Raw genomic sequence first — 21,139 nt, 5'->3', positions numbered from 1 at the left:
TTAAACAAAATAGCTTCCACCTAAACTTTTTACATCACATATTCAACATCAAATGGCAAGATAAAGTTACCAATGCAGAGGTTCTTCAAAGGGCAAATTTACCCAATTTGACAGCCCTACTCAGACAGAGACGACTGCATCTGGGCAGATTGGAAGATAGATGTATACCCAAGGACATGTTATATGGGGAACTATTGAAGGGAACAAGCACAACTGGATGCCCCAAGCTTTGCTATACAGTCACATGCAAGTGAGATATGAAGGCATTTGGAACTGATCCTGGCCAACGGAAAACCTTGGTAAGCCATCAGAACACATGGTGTCAGTCTCCACCAGGGCACTGAAGTCCACAACAGGAATTAGCTGCAACAGCTTGGAGAGAAAAAGAGTCTGTAGGAAGCAAGCAGCTCCTGAACCACCTGACTGTGACATATATATTTACAATCACTGCCTCAGATCATGGAAATCTTAGACTGGACTATTCAGTCACATGAGATCTATGTTACAGGCTACAATATCCACCAGCTCTCATGGATGAAAGGATGCTATATGACTATGAAATGGGGTGAGCGGTGCTTTCATCAGCCAATCTGGTTGCTCACCTCCACAGAAAACTAGGGCAATCTCATTAGCCAAGGATCAGGGGAAGGTGCGATGGCTCAAGTGCTTGGCCAGGATGCTTGATCAGAGTCCTTGCCACCAAGCATACCACATTGCTTTGCTCCTTAACCACCCACCCACATTGATTCAACTACTTACTCTGGTATGTAGCCGAAACTCTACTGCCCCTTTTTAAAAATATTTTTCTGGCACTTTTTTTCACTTGCATTTTTTGGTCAATAAAGCTATTACCAACTAGCTATGTCCTCTCTCCCTACTTGACAACGGCCCCTCATCATGATCCCCCAGCCCCTGGGAACCAGAAAACATGAGTCCAAGCATTTCTCTTCCAACTCCAATTCAAACAAGCACACAGAGAATTCTATCATTTGCAGGCCATTGAAGTTTATTGAATTCATGTTTAGGAAACAATGGAAAGCAGAAAGGCAACAGTGCTCCAGCCATGTCACCCATCCCCTGGGACTCTCAAAGCATGGGTGCAAGCATCCCCCACACTGAGAGGCATGTTGGACTGGGTGCTTACTCCCACCCCCTGGTGGCAGAGCCACAGCACTTTACACAATTCTGAACCAGTTCCCAATCAGTGCCTGAATCAGAGTGAGCTGGAAAGAAAAATTCTGCCCTGAATTATTCAGAACCTGAATTTAAATTTCCCTGTATTTCAGGCTAAATGCCCTAATCATGAGGTGCTCTCACATTCTCATGCGCTCCTCCCTCCACATCCTCACTGTTTGTAGAAGCATTTGTTAAAGTTCTAAAACAGGATGGGAAATTAGTTTTTAAACCTCAAAAGTTGGTATAAACCAGCATCATCATTCTCCCATCAGTTTACACAGTACCTCCTTCATTAGTGATTTATTTTTGCTTGCATGAGTACTGTGGTTCCTTTATGTCAGATCCAGATTAGGAAAGGTCACGGCAGATGCACAAGGGTGCTGCAAAAACAAATATTTTATATTTTCTCCTGAAGCTTAGGAATTAAATCCTACAATCAAGCCTGACGTGCTTTGTTTACAACAAGCCCATACTGAGAAGCACAGGTAGGAACAATCATAAAACCAATAACAGAGAACATGACACTTATGCTCTAAAAATATGGAGAGGGTAGGGGAGACGCAAAGTATTTTAACCTTAACAAAGGGACCTAACAGACAAAAAACACCAAACTTTTAAAAAAACTGTTCCACAATAAATTTTATAAGACACAGCGGAAGAACTTCAGCTTTGTATATCATGTAATTAAAACATGTACAATAAGAGCAAAATAATAGGAATGTAGGTTTGTATTCATTTCCAGAAAAGATTCATTTACAATGTACTGAAAGTAAATAAATCTGGCAACACAATTATTTCTGAACAAATATACTTCAAGTTACTGCAGTCCTATACATTGTACTTCAGCTGTCAACAGCCAAGTCACATTCTGTAGCCATCACACTTGATTTACAACATGTGTAACAGCCCACAGATGGTAAGATGCACAAAGCATGTACATAAGATAAAATGTTACAAAAACACTTGTCAAAATAAAATATAAGCAAGTCATCCCTAATATTTACAACAAATAGTCTTAAATTAGATAGCACTCAGAAGGCATCTCCTGCATACAAATGCCGCACGTAGGAAAGAGAGAAAGGCAGCCAATGAAAGGTACAGTATTTGTTATGGCTAAGAACCTTTGGCTCTAAAACTCTAACTCTAAGCTATGATCATTTTAAAAAAGAACTAAAAACATGTAATAGTAGAGTGTGCTACCTTTAATCTCCTTTACTATATTTGACTGTCATATATTAGTATAAAATTTAGCATGGCAAAAGCCACTTGTAAAACAGTCTTATTATTTTGATCAAATAGTTTGATCAAAGCTCGAAGTCAGATGAAACTATTGTTTGGTGTTATCCTAACTTAAGGAAAACATTGGACAAAGATTATACTTTACTGACTTTTCATGCATTAAAGTCTGAGGTTATCTGCTCAATAAGCAATAAGAAATGCTCTTGTCAGGCTGAGCTTTACTTTAATCAGGCACAGTGATGTACTTAGTGATGACCCTAGAACATGATAAAATAACTTAATCTCACAAAAATGAGAGAAAAGTAATGTCCACTGAATTCTGATTTTTGTGTTGCTATGCAAATAAAAAGTTGTTTCTTCATCAGAGTTATGACAGCAACTTGAGATTCAGTTCAAGGGAAGTTTTGATAAAGCAGTTAACCATTACATTTAATTAATAGTTGTTTCCTCTAAACTCTACAATCATTTGGGTCTTCTTGGTTAATATTTGTTTTGACTGGTGGATAACATCGTTGTGTTTTAATTTAACTATGATTTGTTAAAAGAAAAAAACTGCAATGGAATCTAGATTTGGTCTGTTTTGTTATATTTCACCAAACTTCCTGCCAAGTCAGCACATTCCTAAACCACATATAAATAAATGAGCTAATAAAATGCACTCAAACATGTCATATTGGTCTTTTTCATTTGGTGGAAGATTAGACTGCAAAGAAAGATGCATAAAAGATGGCAACAAAACCACTTCTATATGTAAGGTACCATGCATAAAACTGTCCTGAGTAATCTATGTGACAAAATACTTTGTTTTTCATCTTCTTGAAATGAATTAAATTCTTTTGCAGAAGGGAACTTAGAGCATGCAAAAACACAGACATGCCATACTATTCATTCCCAAGGTAAAGGCACCAGCACTGCAGTGCACGAAGAACTTTCGTGGGTATTGACTTTTACGTCAGTAAATCCATCTAGAAACCTATTTTGCTTCTATAAACTGCCACAGGAACCAGCTTCTTGGTGTGGAGTAGATTTTATCTTTGACAAATACACAATCAGAGATGGTTCTTACAAATTCTTCAGAATTATCCCACATAGAAACCTGGGTTGAGTGCAGTGTTGTCCAAACTCTTAGGTTTTTCTTGTACCTAGAACAATTTTTTTCAGTGTGAAGTGGTGTCTTCTAATACGTCTGTATACCCACTACATATATACAACTTTCATTTTTATATATGTACTTGACAACTGACCAGAAAAAGGGCACCTAGAAACACAACAGAGCTACCCATTTTTGGGCAAGGACAAGCTACTGTGCCTTCATCTGAAAATGTATTTCTTACATTTACATAAAGCATTCAGAGTTATTTTTAAAAATATCTGACAAGAGAAAGCTTGTTTTGAACACTGAAAAGGAAAAAAACTCAAACAACCCAGATAACTGTATCAACAACTTTCTTGCCCAGTCTTTAAGATGAATAATTGATAACAAGAAATCATTAGTGAATAATTCAATTTTCAAATATTTCAGGCTGTTTTTCAATGATCAATATGAGAAAGCAGAAGAAATAAGGTTCACCACACAGCAAATAATTCAGATGAGTATCACCAAACTTCACAGTTACAATGCTGAGCTATGTACACAAGGCATTTCAAAAGGTACAATTTTCAAAAACCATATCATTTAAAATTAAAACCACTTGTTAGTAAAAAGCTTGTACATATGTCCATCTAAAATTGAGGTGGATGTGTTCTTTAAATACATTTATTGACAAACATGTACTGGTATACATCTTCATTAAGGTCTTTTATACTTTTAGAAACTGCCACACACTTATTAAATCAAGCAGCCTTCAAATGCCTGGGCTATAGAATACTGGCTATAAATAAAAATGCAGAGGGTAACAACAGAGAGGTGAAAAAACAAATGTTTAAAATAAGGGTTTTTTTAAAAATGTTTTAAAATGCCCAATCACTAGCCTATTGTTTGTTCATCATTTATTTTTATCGATTCATAACAAAGCAGGCTATCTATAGTTAAAGAACACTCCTGAATCTACATTTATCATCAAATAATGCCCCTGATTCAGCAGCAAAACTTTTGCAAGGGTAATTTTTTTTAAAGAAATCCTTTAAAAATCAATTCTGAAACCTACAGGATATGTTGTCCCCACCATACTTGTTACCAACTCTCATCAACATTGAGAATTTTTAATGAGAAAAAATAACAGTGCTACAAATGTCAAGTCCTGTTTTCTCATAGGGGACTTTTTGTATAGGTATTCTTCTAAATCAACTTCATGTCACAAGGAAAACAAAGCAAATCAGGGAAATGCAAACTGGCCACAGCTGATGTTAGGCAAAATGGGTCCTTCTCTTCCAACAGAAATTGATGGTTTTCAGTCAAAGTCATTTCTGATTTTACCAACTGCTTTTGTCATAATGGTGGTGTCATCTTTTTAGATGTGAAGAAATAATCCTTTGAAACCCACGGTCACTTGATCGATGTGTAAAAAGCACAGAATCAAAGACTGCTTCAGAAACTTAATGGATGTTTTAGTTACAGTTCATATATTTTCCAGATGAAACTGTATAAATGAGGAGTTCAGTGTATGAGAATAATATAACAAAAGCTATCTATAGAGTGCCAGTAGTTTTACACGATTTCTTCATGTTGCATTTTTTCCTTGTTCACATTATCAACATTTAAAAAACACTTTAGTTTTTATACTGAAAACATACAGACTTATTACAAGCATAGAGGAGAGTCTCACAGGATAAGAAGTGTGGGCAAGTAATGAAATAATTTCTTATACTGAAGTGCAGACATGCAAACAGTATAGTACGCTAACTGAAAAGAATCACCCAAAGAAACAGTGGGCCATTCCTCTTCACTCCTCCTATGCAGTTAATGCATAAATCTTTGTAATCTATTTTACATTATATTCTGTTCAGGTTTCTATAGTTGATAGTAAAAAAAAATCCCCTGCTCCAACCTAAAAAATAATAAGGCCTTGCAGAACTGTCTTCTGCCAATTTGGCAATTTTATAGAAAAATTGAAAAAAACAGGAGATCAGTCCATCAAATTCAGCAACCATAGCAAAAGTTAAACTACATGGGATTCACTCACCTGATCCCAATTCCTGCTCTGTGCTCCAAAAGGAAGGAGAAAAATCCCCAAGTTCCTTGCAAATATGCCCTGAGGGAAAAAAAATGTCCTAACTTAAATTTGGCCATTATTTCAGTGTTAAGAAAACTGAAATGTTAAAATGACCTCAATGATTCTACCATTAATCCAATACAACTAAAAGAATGATCAAATGCTGCTGCTAGAGACTAGTAGCAATCTGTCTCTGTCACAAAAGGATTTGCTCCTCATTAGCAATGCTTACTGACAGGTCAGTGTTTACTTCAGAACAACCTCGGTTCTTCATCATGGAAGCTCAGGAACTTCATTTTCCTTCCAGACAAGGGTGATATTCAGGGCTAAGGGGAGCCGAAGTGTTTCCTTCCAAAACTGAGAATTCACTGAGATCCAATAAGTTCAGCAACATCCCAAAGATTCTTCTCAGGGAAACATCTCTGCTTCAGCTGCTGTCCTTTCAAAGATTTTAGTCCTCTCATTTCTTGAATGGAGTAAATTTATTGATGGTATGCCAGAGGGATGGCTTGCGCTTGGGTTCTGCCAGGGCAAAAACCTGCTGTTGTGGAATGCTGGTAGGCACGGTGATGTGGCGCTGATGGATAGGGTGTAAACTCTGGTGTGGAGGTGGCATGGGGCACCCATTATAACTTACTCCTGTAAAAGGGAATGGTCAAGAAAACACATAAGACAGATGACAAAGCAAACAACCCACAGAACAGACAGAGAATACCAGGGGACAAATCCAGCTTTCAGTCTAGTCAATGAGAATTTTGCACTCTTCAAAGGCAGGCTGATCAGATCCTACCATATCTGCAACTTTTCTAGTTTTGTCTTGACTGGGCAAAAACAATCATTCAAGTTCAAAAATGTGTACAGTATTTACAGTTTTAGAGTACTGTTGGGAAAAATCGGCAGTTTTTTGGAAAGCCTTTCAGCATATGCAGAGACATTGTCCTTTCAGAAAGAAAGGTGGCTAATATAGCACACAGCTATTACCATTGAAAACCTGACTGAATCTTGCCACCTTCATTCGTATCTATTTAGATACAAAAATACTTAAAATGAATGCATATATAAGAATCTCTCATAATTTAATATCTCATCAAGATCAAAATTTTCAGCTCATGTATTCAACCCATCAAAAAGTGATCAAAGTTGGTTTGAATACTGAAAAAGACCAAAAAAAAAAAAAATCACAATTTTTCCTTGAAGCTACACAAAATGAACAAAAATCTGTTGCAGATGACACCAAGCTGTTGTGCATCTACTACTCCCCCCACAAGCTTAGTTTCATCTGCAAACTTGCTGAGGTCTTGTTTGTTTGGCAACAGATTTTTGAGACAAGAAGCAATGGTCTCAAGTTGCAGCAAGGGAAGTTTAGGTTAGATACTAGGAAAAACTTTCTTACTAGGAGGGTAGTAAAGCACTGGAATAGGTTACCCGGAGAGGCTGAGGAATGTCCATCTTTGAAGTTTTTAAGACCATGCTAGAAAAAGCCATGGATGCGATGAAATAGTTGGGGATAGTTCCGATTTGATCAGGGAGTTGGACTAGATGACCTCCTGAGGGCCCTTCCAACCCTCATTTTTTATGATTCTATGATCTCATCTGACATAGACACCCTATGTACGTACTCATACACAAACTCCTGAACTTCTCTATTCAGTTTCCTCTGTAAGACAGAGATAATACTGACTTGTCCATCTGAAGAAAATCGTTAGGATTATATAATAAGTAGTTTACAAAAGGCTCTGAAATTTAAATAAATGCTAAATTATATCACTTTGACTTTGTCTCCAAAAAAGATTAGCAAAGTATCACAGAATGATTATGTTGAAATTATATCATTTCCTGTAATCAAAACAATGAAACCTGTTTAATTAAAACTTCTTAAATACCCACCTTTAATTTTCCCATGCCTTGACTTTCGGGCATTTTGCATGGCTTGCTTCTTCTGATTTTCTGAAATTTCCATTCCTACATTAAAGGATAAATTAGGGTGTCGGCATTAAAATATTTTATCTGCTCTGTGATGACCAATAATTAAGAAAAGGGCAAAGTAGTAAGTGATACTTCAGTGACTAAGTCATTTTAAGAATAATGTACCTTTTTAAAAAAAAGAAAAAGAAAAAAGAAACAGGTCCAAATTTTACTATATTATACTAGTCTAATTCTAGGGTTTTACAGACACAAAGGAGATCACAAACTGGCCCTCAGCACAGATTAATGCTATTTTTTTTGCGAAATAATACATGTCCTTCGACACTTGAATCTGGTAGTCACTGGCAACTGACAAACCAAATGTCATTTTACACGGCTGATAGCTAAATTAGATATGAAAATGCAAATTAACACTAAAGTAAGTTATGTGAATTTATAACACTCTGGGAGCCACTGTATCTATAAGTGTACTACTGGATTGCATTAAATGTAAATACAGGAGCTGACTGACTTTCACTCCCTCAGGGATAGAAGAGGGTTAACTAAAAGAAGTCAAATTTATATATTAATATAAAATTTGGTATATGTGAAAGAAAAATCAATCCCATAATATTTGTGTGGCAGACAATCCTGTTGAAATAGTGCTCCTGCCTGCAAAGGAAAAGTTACCAGTTTCCCTCAGATCAACCTTTTCAGTATCTATTGTCCTTTAATGTATTAATATGTTATTCATTTTATGTATCCTGATTTGAATTTAATAAAAAATTTAATAAAGCTGAAAAAGCTCTCTAAGCCTATAAATGAACTTTAAAGTAAGGGCACAAACTAGCAAACCTCCATGACAATCTTGAACAAATCGGGTATTGCTTTCTTTTAATCACCATGTGTCTCAACCAGAATGGAGAAAAGGTTATTTCACATATATCTTTGCTTGCACATTTATAGGTCTTGTGTCATTCTACAGGACGGGGTGTCCCCAGTTTGCTCTTGTAACTGAGGTTATGTGTACGAGTGACTGCCATGTGGCTGAGGAAGGCTGGCCCACAGAAAGGTTAGGCACCGATGATGAGTGCTAGTCAGTGGAATTCTTTCCTGCCCCAAGCGTGCTGAGCTTCCTGGAGCTGAAGTGCCAGGACTACAGTATTATCTCCATGATTCTTTTCTCATTTTCACTGATTTAAATCCAAAGGAGACCTATAAAAGTAAATAGGTTTACATTTGTAAAAAAATCAGAATTGGCTTTGGTGTACACAGGAACATTTCCTATTTTCCTCCTGTATAGGAATGCATGTTATAGATAGGTTGGGAATAAAAGGCTCTGGATTGTGTTAAAATGTTATTAACTTGTAAATAATGTCATCTAGGAAATCATATTCAAAGTGCTCCCAATTTTAATTTGCTGCTATCTAAAACCTGAAGCATATTATGAATTCTCTCACTTATAAAGATAAATGTCATGACAGCAGATATCTTTCATTACTTCAACCCCCAATGGTTTTTTCCTCCAACTATTTTCCTTTGGACCATAAAATCAGTGTTATGCTTCCTATGACTACAGTCCTCCTCTATGTCTATATTTTCTGAATCTTTTGTTGCTGTCTCTGTTACACTAATGCTATTTTACCAATCTAAGACAATGAAGCATTTTAAATTAAAAACCCAAATCCACTTGCTCATAGGAAAAATTGTGGCCAGTGGTTCTCTCCAAGACAGTGGTTTTCAGTCTTTCTGGACTCAAGGCCCCTCTCATTGGACTCAAGCTCTCCCGCACTGGACTCAAGTCACCCCTCCGTAACTTAGGAAACTGAGTGGCACCCAATTTGAAAAACTAATGTATATATTATAGTACTACCTTCCTTACAGAGAGGCTGGGCAGTGGGAGTGGGGAATCATCCCAGCAGGGACAAGCCTTAGCCTGTGCTCATCTGTTTACCTCCTTACAGGATCAGATTCACAGGCTCTGGTGGCACCCCAAGGTGCCCCTGATACCCTGACTGCGAATCACTGCTCTCAGATTTGCAAGATCCTGTGCAACACTGACCCTAGCATACAGGTCATACCTTATTTCTTTCCTCATTTATCACCAGGCATTTCTTCTTCTGCAACTTGTTTTGTGTTGGAACGTGGCAGGCCCCCCATGCCTCTGACTGGCTGAGGGGCCCAGTGGCCCCATCCCTTGCCACTGATTGGCTATGGAGGCTGCCTGTCATGTGGCCCCACCCCTCATTGTTGATTGGCTGGAAGGCCTGTCCTTGTGCAGCCCGTACGCTCTAGCTAGAATCAGTCACGGAGGCGTGCCCCCCATGCCTCTGACTGGCTGAGGGGCCCAGTGGCCCCATCCCTTGCCACTGATTGGCTATGGAGGCTGCCTGTCATGTGGCCCCACCCCTCATTGTTGATTGGCTGGAAGGCCTGTCCTTGTGCAGCCCCACCCCTTGTCCTGGATTAGAAAGGGGCAGGTCCACATGACAAGCAGCCCTTGCAGTCAATCAGTGGCAGGAGGTGGGGGTGGCACCTACCTTGCCAGCAGCCCTTTGGGCAGACAGCCCCTCCCCACTTTCCCTGCCCTGACGAGCTAGCACAGCATTCGCTAAATTTTGGGGTAGGGTTCCCCGCCACGGATTTTTCAGGCACTGCCTGGATTTCACAGGCAACGCTGTAGTTCACGGAATGCATAACATAGCAAATTCGGTAGGTACCTACCGATGACTAAATGGATTGAAATAAGCATTCAGGGCTCCTGGGTACATATTCATTACGCTACATGGGCAGCATGGACCTAAGGCTGATAGAGCTTGGCTTTACACTAAAAGTCCTTTAGACTAGTAGACTACCAGTCAACGGCTGAGTTATATTACTTTGTATTTTAATGACTAGTACTCTAAACTCCTCCTCATGAAGCAACTCCTGTCACATCCTTGAAGCTGTATAGAGCCACAGTAACCTATCAGAACTACATGGGTTTCACTGTGCAGTGAGAGGGTGGTTTGGATGGGTTGCATGGTGGTTTTTAAGTCTTCTGTGTGTCAGAGCTCTACTCTGGAGGCCTTTTTCCAGAGGTTTGTCTACATGGAGAGAAGGGAGCACAAGTAGGGGGAAGGCCAAGCAATGGGAACTTAGTTTCTAGTGCAGATCAAGAGCCATAGTGCTGGTTTTGAGACAGTTTTGCTCTTGCTCTGTGGCCAAATTGGGAATACATCCCCTGCACAGTCACTTAGCCCAGAACCATCTTTTGCCATCTGGGAGAAGTCTCTATGCTGCCGTAAGTGTATTCACCCTACCTACTTGTTACTGGCCATGTCTACACAAGATGCTGCCTGCACAGTCATTACTTGTACACGCAAGTACTAAATAACTGCACAGTAACTGGAGTTACTGCACAGTAATGTCACCAAATCGCTTTTAGGCAACACGGACTGTGCAGTAGCTCATTATTACTGTGCAGTAGTGTTGCATCATGCTTCATGCCACACAATGCTACTGCACAGTAGTAATGAGCTACTGAGCAGTCAGTTTCTCATATAGTTGCGGCCACTATGTGGTGTAAATCTAGCCTGCCACAGAGCTGTATCTGTTGCAAACCCCGGCTGCAGGATAATAGAAAACATGCAGATGTTTAGGAAGTGGTGGGCATTCATGTGTGGCAAACAGGCACAATTGTCCAAAGAGACTGAGAATCTATCCAAAAAAGAGAAAAAATTTTCTTGTTCTTTTAACTATGTTTTGTACTGTCAAGTCTTTGCACTCACCCATTTCTTTGTCTTCCTGCACTCTTCTCCTTTCATTTTCACATGCTTCCATCCACCTTTTCTTATCCTCCTGTTTTTTTGCACAGAAGAAATGAACTTCATCTGTTGCTCTATTTATAATTTTAAAAGCATTCTTCACAGAAATGTTGAAGTCCTTGTCTTTGCCATCCTCAGCATCCACAAGTTCCATCTCATCCATATCAATCCGCCCCTTATAGTATAATATGTCCCTTCTCAATAGGTCCTTCTTACAAAACACAAGCTGATGGTCAAAAAGGAAGAAAGTTCTCTGCTGGCTTTTGCCTTGCTTTAACATTTTGGTCAGTTCTCCTGAGTGGATTAGTTCTGAGCTTCTGGCTAAAACATCTGCCCCCTAAAATCGTACATGTGAAAAAGAAAGAAAGAAAGAATATTTTAAAGAGCTCAGCCCATGTTACTAATTAGTAATATTTCTATTGTGCTAATTATTCTTTATATACATTTTTCTTCTGGAAATAAGATTAGCATTTTGCCACATAACTGAAAAGCTATACTTTCATTTCATTTTTAAAAACTATAAAAATAAAATGTAGAATAAATTAGACAAAATTAATTCTGCTCTCCTTTACACTTGTAGAAATCAGGCATAATACCATTAAGCATCAATGAAATGTCAGCAAATGCTAATAAAACAATCAAGAAATCAGAATCAGGGCTAGTAACCCCAATCTAAAACAAACTCTCTTTTGCCCTCTTTCACATTTTTTTTTGTAATCTCAAAGACAGGAGCGCAGGTTACAGCTGTCACTGTTTGTAAGTAATAAATGAGATAATAAGTAACAGAGTCATTGCAAAGGAAGTAATTGGACTTTTAACTGAACAATGACCGCATGAAACACATGCACCATAAACCCACGGAGAAAGGAACATACCCCAGAGGCCATTTAAGTACACAGTACCCAAATTCCTTTGCTGTTAAATCCTTGCAAATTGTAAGGGTGAAACCTACCTCCCAGTCAACAATAGAGACCTGCCAACGTGCAATCTTGTCTATGCTTTCCAGTCTTCGCTTACGCTCATTGATCAGGCATGCTACATTCTTCATGGCTTCGTATGCTGCCTTTATATCGTTATAATCACTGTGAAATGTAGGCAAACAAATGCATCCCATACAATGGATATAACACAACCACAGTTTGTAACAGACTGTACGTATATTTCCCTAGCCAGAGCTCTTAACCATGAAGAGAGCCCAAATCTTCACTACCTTGGATCTTATATATACACAAGTCAATGCTACTGTGTTATCCACTTTGCTTAGAAGTATTTTACCACACAAAATGAGTCCTGGGTCCATTAAAATCAATGGCAAATGCCCAATAACTTCAACTGGAGCCAAGGTTTTACCAGTCTTTTGCTTATAAGCATGTTTCCAGGGGGATTAACTTTCTAGAAAGAGGTCTCCTTTGTTATTTTTAGATTGTATTTTCCTCTTCTTCCTTCTCAATGGGCAGCAGATAGGGATGTGGTCTGATAATAAGCACAGCCCTGTGGCAGCATTCCAAATACAGGGCTGAGGCATTACACCATGTGACAGCATCGTCCCTGGCTTCTTACAGAGAAGTAAATGAGAAATGGAAGGACGGCCTGAAGAAGGGGCTGCTGACTGGCTGAACCACTACATGGAAAAACTCTTAGTTTAGAATGCTTTAGCAATAAGGGTGCTCTTATGGCTTAAGACATATCTTTTTAATCCTCTTACCTGTGCTCTTGGGTAGTATACTTGAGTAATTCTGCAAGCTGAAGAGGGTACTTGCAGATTTTCTGAACTGGTGTTAAAAGAAAACCATCAATAGCAATATCAATCATCTGCTGAAGCAGGCGACAGGCCTCGAAGAAGTGGCGGTATTTGCCTTGTTTCATTAGGTTGGAAAGCTCAACGCAGGCACTGGGATGATTGTTGCAATACTCTGAATAAATGGCAAAACCTTCTTGCTATAAAGGAAAAATAAATAAAAACTTTAGCTAAAACACTGGCCTACAAAAGACAAACAGTCCCACAGAAGTTATAAGCCCTTCTGGTTATCTTAATTGGACATCTTGTAAACTTTGCCCAAAGTGAACAACCACCCATTTGGGAAACATTGGGGAATCTACTTTACAACTGCTTAATGTATACTGACAATTTTATATTTTTACTTTTTAAAATAGGGGAAAAACTTAAGTATTTATTTTAAAAAAATCATTTTTTGGCTCATAATCATAGGGGTTAGCCATGAACAAATATTTTAGATATGTCCCCAAAATCATGATATTCAACCACACTTTAATGGTACCGACACAGCAGCATAGCAACTATATCACTAGCAACTTTACCACTACCAATAGTCTTGGCAGAATTTGGTTTTCCTTGTTTTCATTTTGATGGCTAAAATTGATGTTTATTTTAAGCATTTATTTCAATTTTTATCTCTTGAAATTTTACAGAGTTGCATGAGATTAAGGGTGTTTTTTGATTTTTATCAATTTAGCACACATGCACATGTACATGCATGCATGGCGGCAGCTGCAGAACTTGGGGGCTGTGTTGGTAAGGCTGTGCTCGGAGTGGGGTTTGGAGGAACAGAGCTGGTAGCACCCAGGAGCCTGGTGCCACGTGTTCCTTGCTCTGCCAAAGTCTCAGCAAGGACAGGGGCCAAACTCCCACAGATCTCAGCCTGGCGAGGACTCCACAGGAATTTGGCCCCTGTCCCAATCAACAGGGGCCGGGCTGGGCCTGCCTCCATGGAAGTTTGGCCCCTGCCCCAGCTAGGACTTGAGCAGAGTGAATGGCTGGTGGCACTGGGTCCCCTGTGGCTACCAGCTGTGGCCCTCCAACCCCCCTTGTAGCCCAGCCTTACTGGCTGGGCCCCCAGCTGCTGCAGCAGCTGCTGTGTGTGCATGCATGCGTGCACGTGCGCAGCAGCACCCTGCCGCAGATTTCCTTATCTCTACCCCGGATTTTTTTTTAATGTCTCTTATGTAAATTTTGATGACTACCAACAGAAATATTTTTCTGTCAGTCTGGGAGCATCACGTGAAATTGATGTTTGTTTATCTATGTGTATCTATGAAAATCAAATCCTGCCAACTATCAAAGAATACCAATACAAATATGAAACTCCTATTTCTGCATCATTCCATAGTTATACATGTGTAGCAAAACTGCTTCCACTTTTATCCTGCTGCATCCAGGGTCAAAGTTAAGGCAATTCATCTTATTTTTGTTTACCTGTTACATCTGTGTGATCCTGTAGAAATACAGCAGTTGCTGCATGCTCCCAGCTCTCACCCCTCCCTGTTCTTCTTTTAAAGCAGCTATAAATGTACATGTCCATACCCTAAAAAGCAGTTTTCTTAAAGCAGCCTTGGGAATTGGAAGTTTCTTGTGGTTTCCAATTTTACAGGCATGAATATGTGCCTCCATTCCTACTTTTGTTAATCAACCCTACTCAGTATTTATTTGAGAAATTAGGGGGTTAAGTTTTCATTGAGCAACATCAATGAAGATGTTACTTTGAAGATTCAATCTGTGACTTTTGGAAATGGTCCTGTTCCTCTGTGATGATTAAAGTTTTGAAAAAATAAAATGTATTCATGTACAGAGAAACGCGTTTACCAAAACAGTAAGAATTCTAAAATATTACTCATGCACAGTATCTCATGTAATCAGCATTAATTAGTGAAGCATATTTTCTTGGTTACTTAATACTTTCTAATCAGATTTTAGTTTATTTTATAAGCAAAATGGAATGAACATACATGGTAGAGAAAGCATGACCCTATTTCACTTAAATGAGGCTCTTCTTTGTTGTACTGCTTCTCAAGATCCTTCAAAAACTTTCTTTGGAATTTGTAAATATCTTCAATGTTTCCAAATATCGTGGATAACTGAGCCGTAGTGAACATTCCGGTATGCTTACGGCACTGGCGAATATATCCCTGGAAAAACAAAAACAGAGGGGTTTTTTATCCGTTTGGAAAAACATGAAAAACTTGAGCAGTATCTTTACTAAACCAGCCACTTGGATTGATATTTTACTTTCTAAAGTAAGAATCTGCTGTCTAAAGACAAGTTCTGATTTCAAGTACTTGGGATGCACACATTCAAATTTCAGTCTGGACTGCTACATTACTAATTCTCCTGATCCTAATTCTGTTTCACAGGAGACTGAATTTTCCACGCAGCCAGATGTCAACATTTACAGCAGGGGAGGCCACAAGTGGCACAAGCAGCCTCTGAGTGTGGCCTGCAGCAGACTGGGAAGGGGATGGACAGCACAGTGGCAGATAGGGCAGGAATCAAAGCAGAGCAGCAGATTGGGCTGGGAGTACAGGGTAGGGAGCAGAAAGTAGAGCGGCCAATCAGGCAGGGAAAGGAAACTGAAGCAGCACTTGAGGAAGGTGCAGGGCTAATTGTTGTCATGCCTACCAAAAAATAGTGGCCACCACTGATTTAAAGAATATCTAATACCAATTTCCATCTTGTCTTTACGACAACCGGCCAAGTAGAAGAAGAGTTTGTTTAAGTGTCCGATCTATGCAAACAATTTTGACAAAGTGCCCATCTGTGCTAACCAGACCCTGGTCTTTCTTGTGCTGATGAAACTGAACCCTGTAATAATTTGCAGTCAGATCTGTCATGTAGGTGCCCCTACTTAAGCACTGCAGTTCCTACAAATTAGGCATGAATAAACTACGTAGCCTAATAATGAGGACACTTCCCTAAGAGAACAGGTTCTAATCTACTCCCAGAACTATTCATGCATTTTATATCAGACAGTCATTGCATCTGAAACAGAAACAATCCTGGGACTCTCCCCACCCAGAAGCATACTCCAATCACTTAGCTACAGAATCAGGCTTTCTCTTGCTTGTTCTCCTTCTGCTACCATGACTCTCCATCATGGATGCCCAGTTACAAATATTCAGCTGAAAAGCAGAGAGTGTCCGCACCTAGCCTGTTCTATAAGTTGGTAGCTAGGTACTATTCTGAAAGGTGGGAGATCTGGGTTCAAGTTCCTTCAGGTTGAGGGACTAAACCAGAGCTTTCCCTGTTGGCCAAATGCTCTAATGACTGGGTGGTTATACAAAATGTGGGGACAGCACCACTACTGGCTGTGTTTTGTGTGAAAGTGATCGTGGCATGTGTGCCATATACTGAACTCAGGACTGCCAGTAAGTTAGGACATCTAATGGATCAGGCATCTGATGGCAAATCAAATTGATCTGGATTTTGGGCTTAGTCTAAAGACCATCTTTGCCAGGTCTAGACTGTGGTTCCTGAACACAGCTACTACAAGGCTCAGTCCTACACAGTCAGATTAAGCCTTATTAAAAATTGTTCAAGATGCTATTGTATTTAAAATACATAGCAAAATCTATAGCATGGGCAGCACCCTGATGATTCTGTCCTGCTGCCATCTAAAAGCCCAACCATTCCATTTACAAGCATTTCTCTTCCTTTGGTTCCCTCTGTACAAGCAGTATAAGGGCTCAGTTCAACGCACTTGTGTCAGACTTTAAGCAGATGTCAAAGAATACTCCAACGTTGCTTGGATGAACGTCTACTCTGCATTCTGTACCAAGCAGCTGGTACTTTACATAACTAGGAATAAGAGGGTAGGGATTCTGGATTCTGCTAATATAAATGGTATGCTCCTATAGAAGGGCAAATGAACAAAGGCAGTGAGATACATATGGCAGGACAACAAATATTTGCAGTCTGAAGTATTGGAGATAGCTTATGATACAATACACCAGGGGCGGGCAATAATTTTGGGTGGAAGGTCGCTTACTGAGTTTTGGTAAGCCATCGAGGGACGCATGACGGGCAGCCAGGGGCAGAAAAATATTAATTTTCTAAATTTTTTAGGGGTCCCGTGGGCCAGATAGAGGGGCTTGGTGGGCCGCATCCGGCCCATGGCCGCATTTTGCCCACCCCTGCACTACACTATGCTGGCAGCCAGAAAACATCTGATACATGTACAAAAGTTTATGGAATCTGGCCCATGGAAGCACTGAGCCTGACAAGTGTGACTAGGGGACATGTGCAAGCTCTATACACTAGGATGCCATCAGACCCTATAGTGGGACCCTCCCTGAGAACTGGTAGCAGCAAACAGCAAATGCTACAGTGCAGCAAATAGGTTCAAGCAGAGTCTGGCAACCACTGGGTATTGTTATAAAAGTGCCCCTGCCCTCCTAGCACCCACCTGTTGTAAGAGGTATGGAGCGACTATACCACAAAATAAGGTGGTACCTTTTTCCTATTGCTTTGGTGTGATTCCCACGAGGGAAGTAATCACTATGCTGTCTTGTAACTCTGGATCAGAGTAATATTTCTGACTCAGCCCTATTTGTGAGCCTACACCAGCCTCACCCTCCTGCTGGCACTGCCTTCAGTGATTCACTCTGCTACAGGGAAGCGGAATCACCTTGGCCCCAGAGAACACTATTTATTCCACTTGGAAAACATGTGTATAAGCACTTTTCCACTAAATGCACAGGCACTCTGGCTTTTAGACATACTGTATCAGTAGTGTTGCAGGATTACTAATTAGTGGGCCAAATCCTGAAAGGTGCTAAGAACCTCCATACATCTGTGTGTGTATTTCTGTATATGAGCAATAAGTGTTTAAAGCCAGGGGTGGGCAAACTACGGCCCATGAGTCGAATCTGGCCTGCCAAGTGATTGTGTCCAGCCTGTGACAGGTACCTCAGCCCTGCCTGGTCCCGGTGCAAGGGGTAGCTCAGGCCGTTGCACGTGTGGCTGCTCCTGCTGCCCCTGGGCACCTAGCAGGGCTGGGGCAGCACTGCAGCTGGACTCGCTTTCCAGCAGTCCCCGTAGTGGTGGTACCTTGCAGCTGCAACTGCCAGACACCACCGCGGCCACCAAACCCAGCCCTGCTGCCTGAGCACCCCAGCCTGTCTGCCCCGTATGGCATCACATGTGGAAAAGAAAAGAAGCCTAACATTCAGAAGGGATCTTTTTGTCAATCTACATAATACCCCTTATTTGTAGATTTTGTTAATAAAAAGTTCAGCCTAAACACTCAGCGCACACTAGGGATTAAAAGTATTCACAGCGAAAGCTTCCGTCCCAAGCTTCCTTCATGTAACAACCTTCATGGTCCTTCATGTAATAACCTGTAGGTTCCTGCATGTTGGAACACAAAACATAATGGGGATGATTTGGAAGGTGACACCAGGAAGCTCTTTGGGTTTGCAGAATTTCACGAGCACACATGGCACCACATGGCTGCAAGCAGCAGCATGGAGCACATGGCACTTCTAATAAAGATCCAAGTTCCTGAAGTCCAAATTGAGTCACCTTATTATTGCACAGATCTCTGTGCATAAAACACTTCAAGTAAATTCCCACAAAAATGGAGAAGGCAAAACTTAATATTCCTTATGATATAGAAACAGCAGTCACATGAACAAGGCTTTCTTGACTTGTGCAGACTGAAGTGGTCTTTAAAAAAAAGGAAGTGGTGTTTTATGAAGATCAATAGAGAAGAGAATCAGAAGTGCATAGAGAATATTCTGCTAGACCGTCTTTGAACTACAGTTCAGAACCTTTTGAAAATATAAAAAACATTCAAGCTTTCACTCATGCAGGACATTGTTTCAACTGGGCCTGCAGAATGCTATTTAACTTGAAAGTGTACCTCACAGATATCCTTGAGATGTTTGATATAGACTCGCTCCGTGTTCATTATTTCCTGGATAACATTGGTTCTCATCTGATCCTTGTTTTCAGCAATTTTTTGGCGGTGTTTACTAATGTCTGCATCTTGCTCTTCATCCTGAATGCTACCACAATTCTCTGGAAGCTCTTCCTGATTAACTCGCAGCTGCATTCAGAATAAAAAAGGCAAAAAGAGTATAACAACATGCTCCAAAAACAAATGGAGGAGGTTCAAAATATAAATGTACCTACTAGCATTAGAAGCAGCAGAATATAAATGTACCTACTATCATTAGAGTGAGCGCTATTGGGCTGGGCAGGCTCCTGCTTGCTTCCATGTGCGGCTTCCCGCTGGAGTGCGGGAAGCCTCATGTGGACGCATGGAGCCCGCCCAACCTGATGGCAGATGTCCCAGTCTGTGCAACATTGGCTGGGGCCAGCCGGCTTTGTGCCTCCATGTGGGGCTTCCAGCACCCCAGCAGGAAGCTGTACATGGAGACACAGAGCCCACCCAGCCTGCCTCTACAGTGCTAAGATCTGCACAGGCCAGAACAGAGCTAGTCTAGTCTGGTTTGAAGGTGCGTGCCAGTGGGCCAGGCTGGCTCCATGCCAGCACACACAGGCCCTGGGATTCAGACAGAGGTGCGCACTGCCATGGACTCTGCCTGCCACGGACATAATTGCCCCAAAGGCCTACCGCCTGCTGTTGCTGAGCCACTAGTGGTGGGGGCTGTGCACAACAAAGCCCACACCCGTCCACAAACCCCCCACACCCACCGATTCCCCTTTACAACACTCCCCACAAACCCTACATACTCCCATACCTACACACACCCACACCCTGCAACCCCACACCTTCACAAATCTCCCTACACACACCTCACACCCCACCACCATACAAAGTACCTGCATATATTTCTAAGGATGGTTCAAATAGTGTTGTATTTAGTTTAATTTATAAAAAACATAAAAGTGATTCATTTTACATAATTTTGAGTTTTTCTGCACATAATTTCCTGGGGTGTACAGAGTGGTTTCAGCAAGAGCTCTGATTTTCCATGATGAAAAACCCAAAATCAAGTGCCAAAATATTTAGCTATTTAGAATGTATTCTATTATAGTGATCGAGGCACTGGTAGCCTTTCATTTTAATCACAGATTTGGGGGGTTTTAATCAGAGAATTTGTGGTGTTTTTATTAGAGACTTTGTGATTTTTTATCAGAGAAAACCAGGATCCCTGATGATAACAACAGGTCTCCAAAACAGGCCCAAACTTGGAGAAGTATTAGGAACGAGCCCATTTTTTCATTGTTGGTATTAAGAGGCATAACTAGCCAGTATGGGCCCCATGCAGTACTGCCCCCTGGCTTTGCACCTCCCCAACAACAGCTCCAGCTCTAAGATAGCAGAACAGCAGCCATAGTACAAAAACAGCAGCTGGAGGTTCACTGCTGCTGAAAGTGATGAACCTCCTTTTCTTTTCTAGCCACTAACTCGCATGTTGAGTGGCTAAAAACCACCAGTTTTCAGTGGTAAAAATAGGAGGCGACAGCAACAACGAACCATTGGTCATGGCTCCTGCATCACATGCTGCTTCTCTGCCCTCCCTGTTGGTAGAGCCAGAACTGAAGCCACTGAAGGGAAGATGCAACATGTGGAGAAAGGGAGGAAGGAAGGTGGGGATGGGAGGGTGAGGCACACCACCCACCTTCAGCAGTGCTGGGGGCTTGTGCCCCACTCGTCCACCAATTGTTATACTACTTACTACTGGTATTTATAAGGCCCTCCTCACTGTAGCATCCCAAGCACATCATAGTTTCATAGTAGCTAGGGTCAGGAGGGACCTGAACAGATCATCTAGCCTGCCCCCCTACCACAGGCAGGAATGAATGCTGGGTTCACAAGACCCCAGACAAGTGATCGCCCAACCTCCTCTTGAATTTGCCCAAGGTAGGGGTGAGGACCACTTCCCTGGGAAGTTGGTTCCAGATTTTGGCCACCCTAACTGTAAAATATTGCCTTCTGATCTCTAACCTAAACCTATTCTCCATCAGCTTCTTACCACTGGTCCTTGTCACCCCAGGTGGTGCTGGGGAGAAGAGGGCTCTACCTATTTGCTGTTGATCTCCCCTGATGAGTTTGTAGGCAGCCACCAGGTCCCCCCTCAGCCTCCTCTTGCTGAGGC

General features: G+C 41.0%; 1 protein-coding gene across 17 annotated transcripts in view; it reads right to left on the bottom strand.

The window, feature by feature from the left end:
- Positions 1-1,797: 1,797 nt before the first annotated feature.
- The window catches only part of SPATA13 (spermatogenesis associated 13), a 126,959-nt gene continuing 107,617 nt past the window's right edge, over positions 1,798-21,139 (bottom strand). For all 17 annotated transcript variants that reach the window (XM_025196603.1, XM_025196609.1, XM_025196610.1 and 14 more), the window contains 7 exons: positions 18,934-19,119; positions 15,023-15,202; positions 12,984-13,216; positions 12,231-12,360; positions 11,243-11,615; positions 7,455-7,529; positions 1,798-6,206 (listed from right to left, as the gene is read on the bottom strand). In XM_025196603.1, the coding sequence (XP_025052388.1) occupies positions 6,028-6,206; positions 7,455-7,529; positions 11,243-11,615; positions 12,231-12,360; positions 12,984-13,216; positions 15,023-15,202; positions 18,934-19,119 (1,356 nt within the window). In that variant the 3' untranslated portion in view covers positions 1,798-6,027. The remainder of the gene's footprint in view (positions 6,207-7,454; positions 7,530-11,242; positions 11,616-12,230; positions 12,361-12,983; positions 13,217-15,022; positions 15,203-18,933; positions 19,120-21,139) is intronic.

This window comes from Alligator sinensis, unplaced genomic scaffold (assembly GCF_000455745.1).
Source record: "Alligator sinensis unplaced genomic scaffold, ASM45574v1 scaffold777_1, whole genome shotgun sequence".
In the NCBI taxonomy this organism is placed as follows: Eukaryota; Metazoa; Chordata; order Crocodylia; family Alligatoridae; genus Alligator; species Alligator sinensis.
Note: the sequence above shows the minus strand (reverse complement) of the source record. Positions and strands in the feature narration are given on the sequence as shown.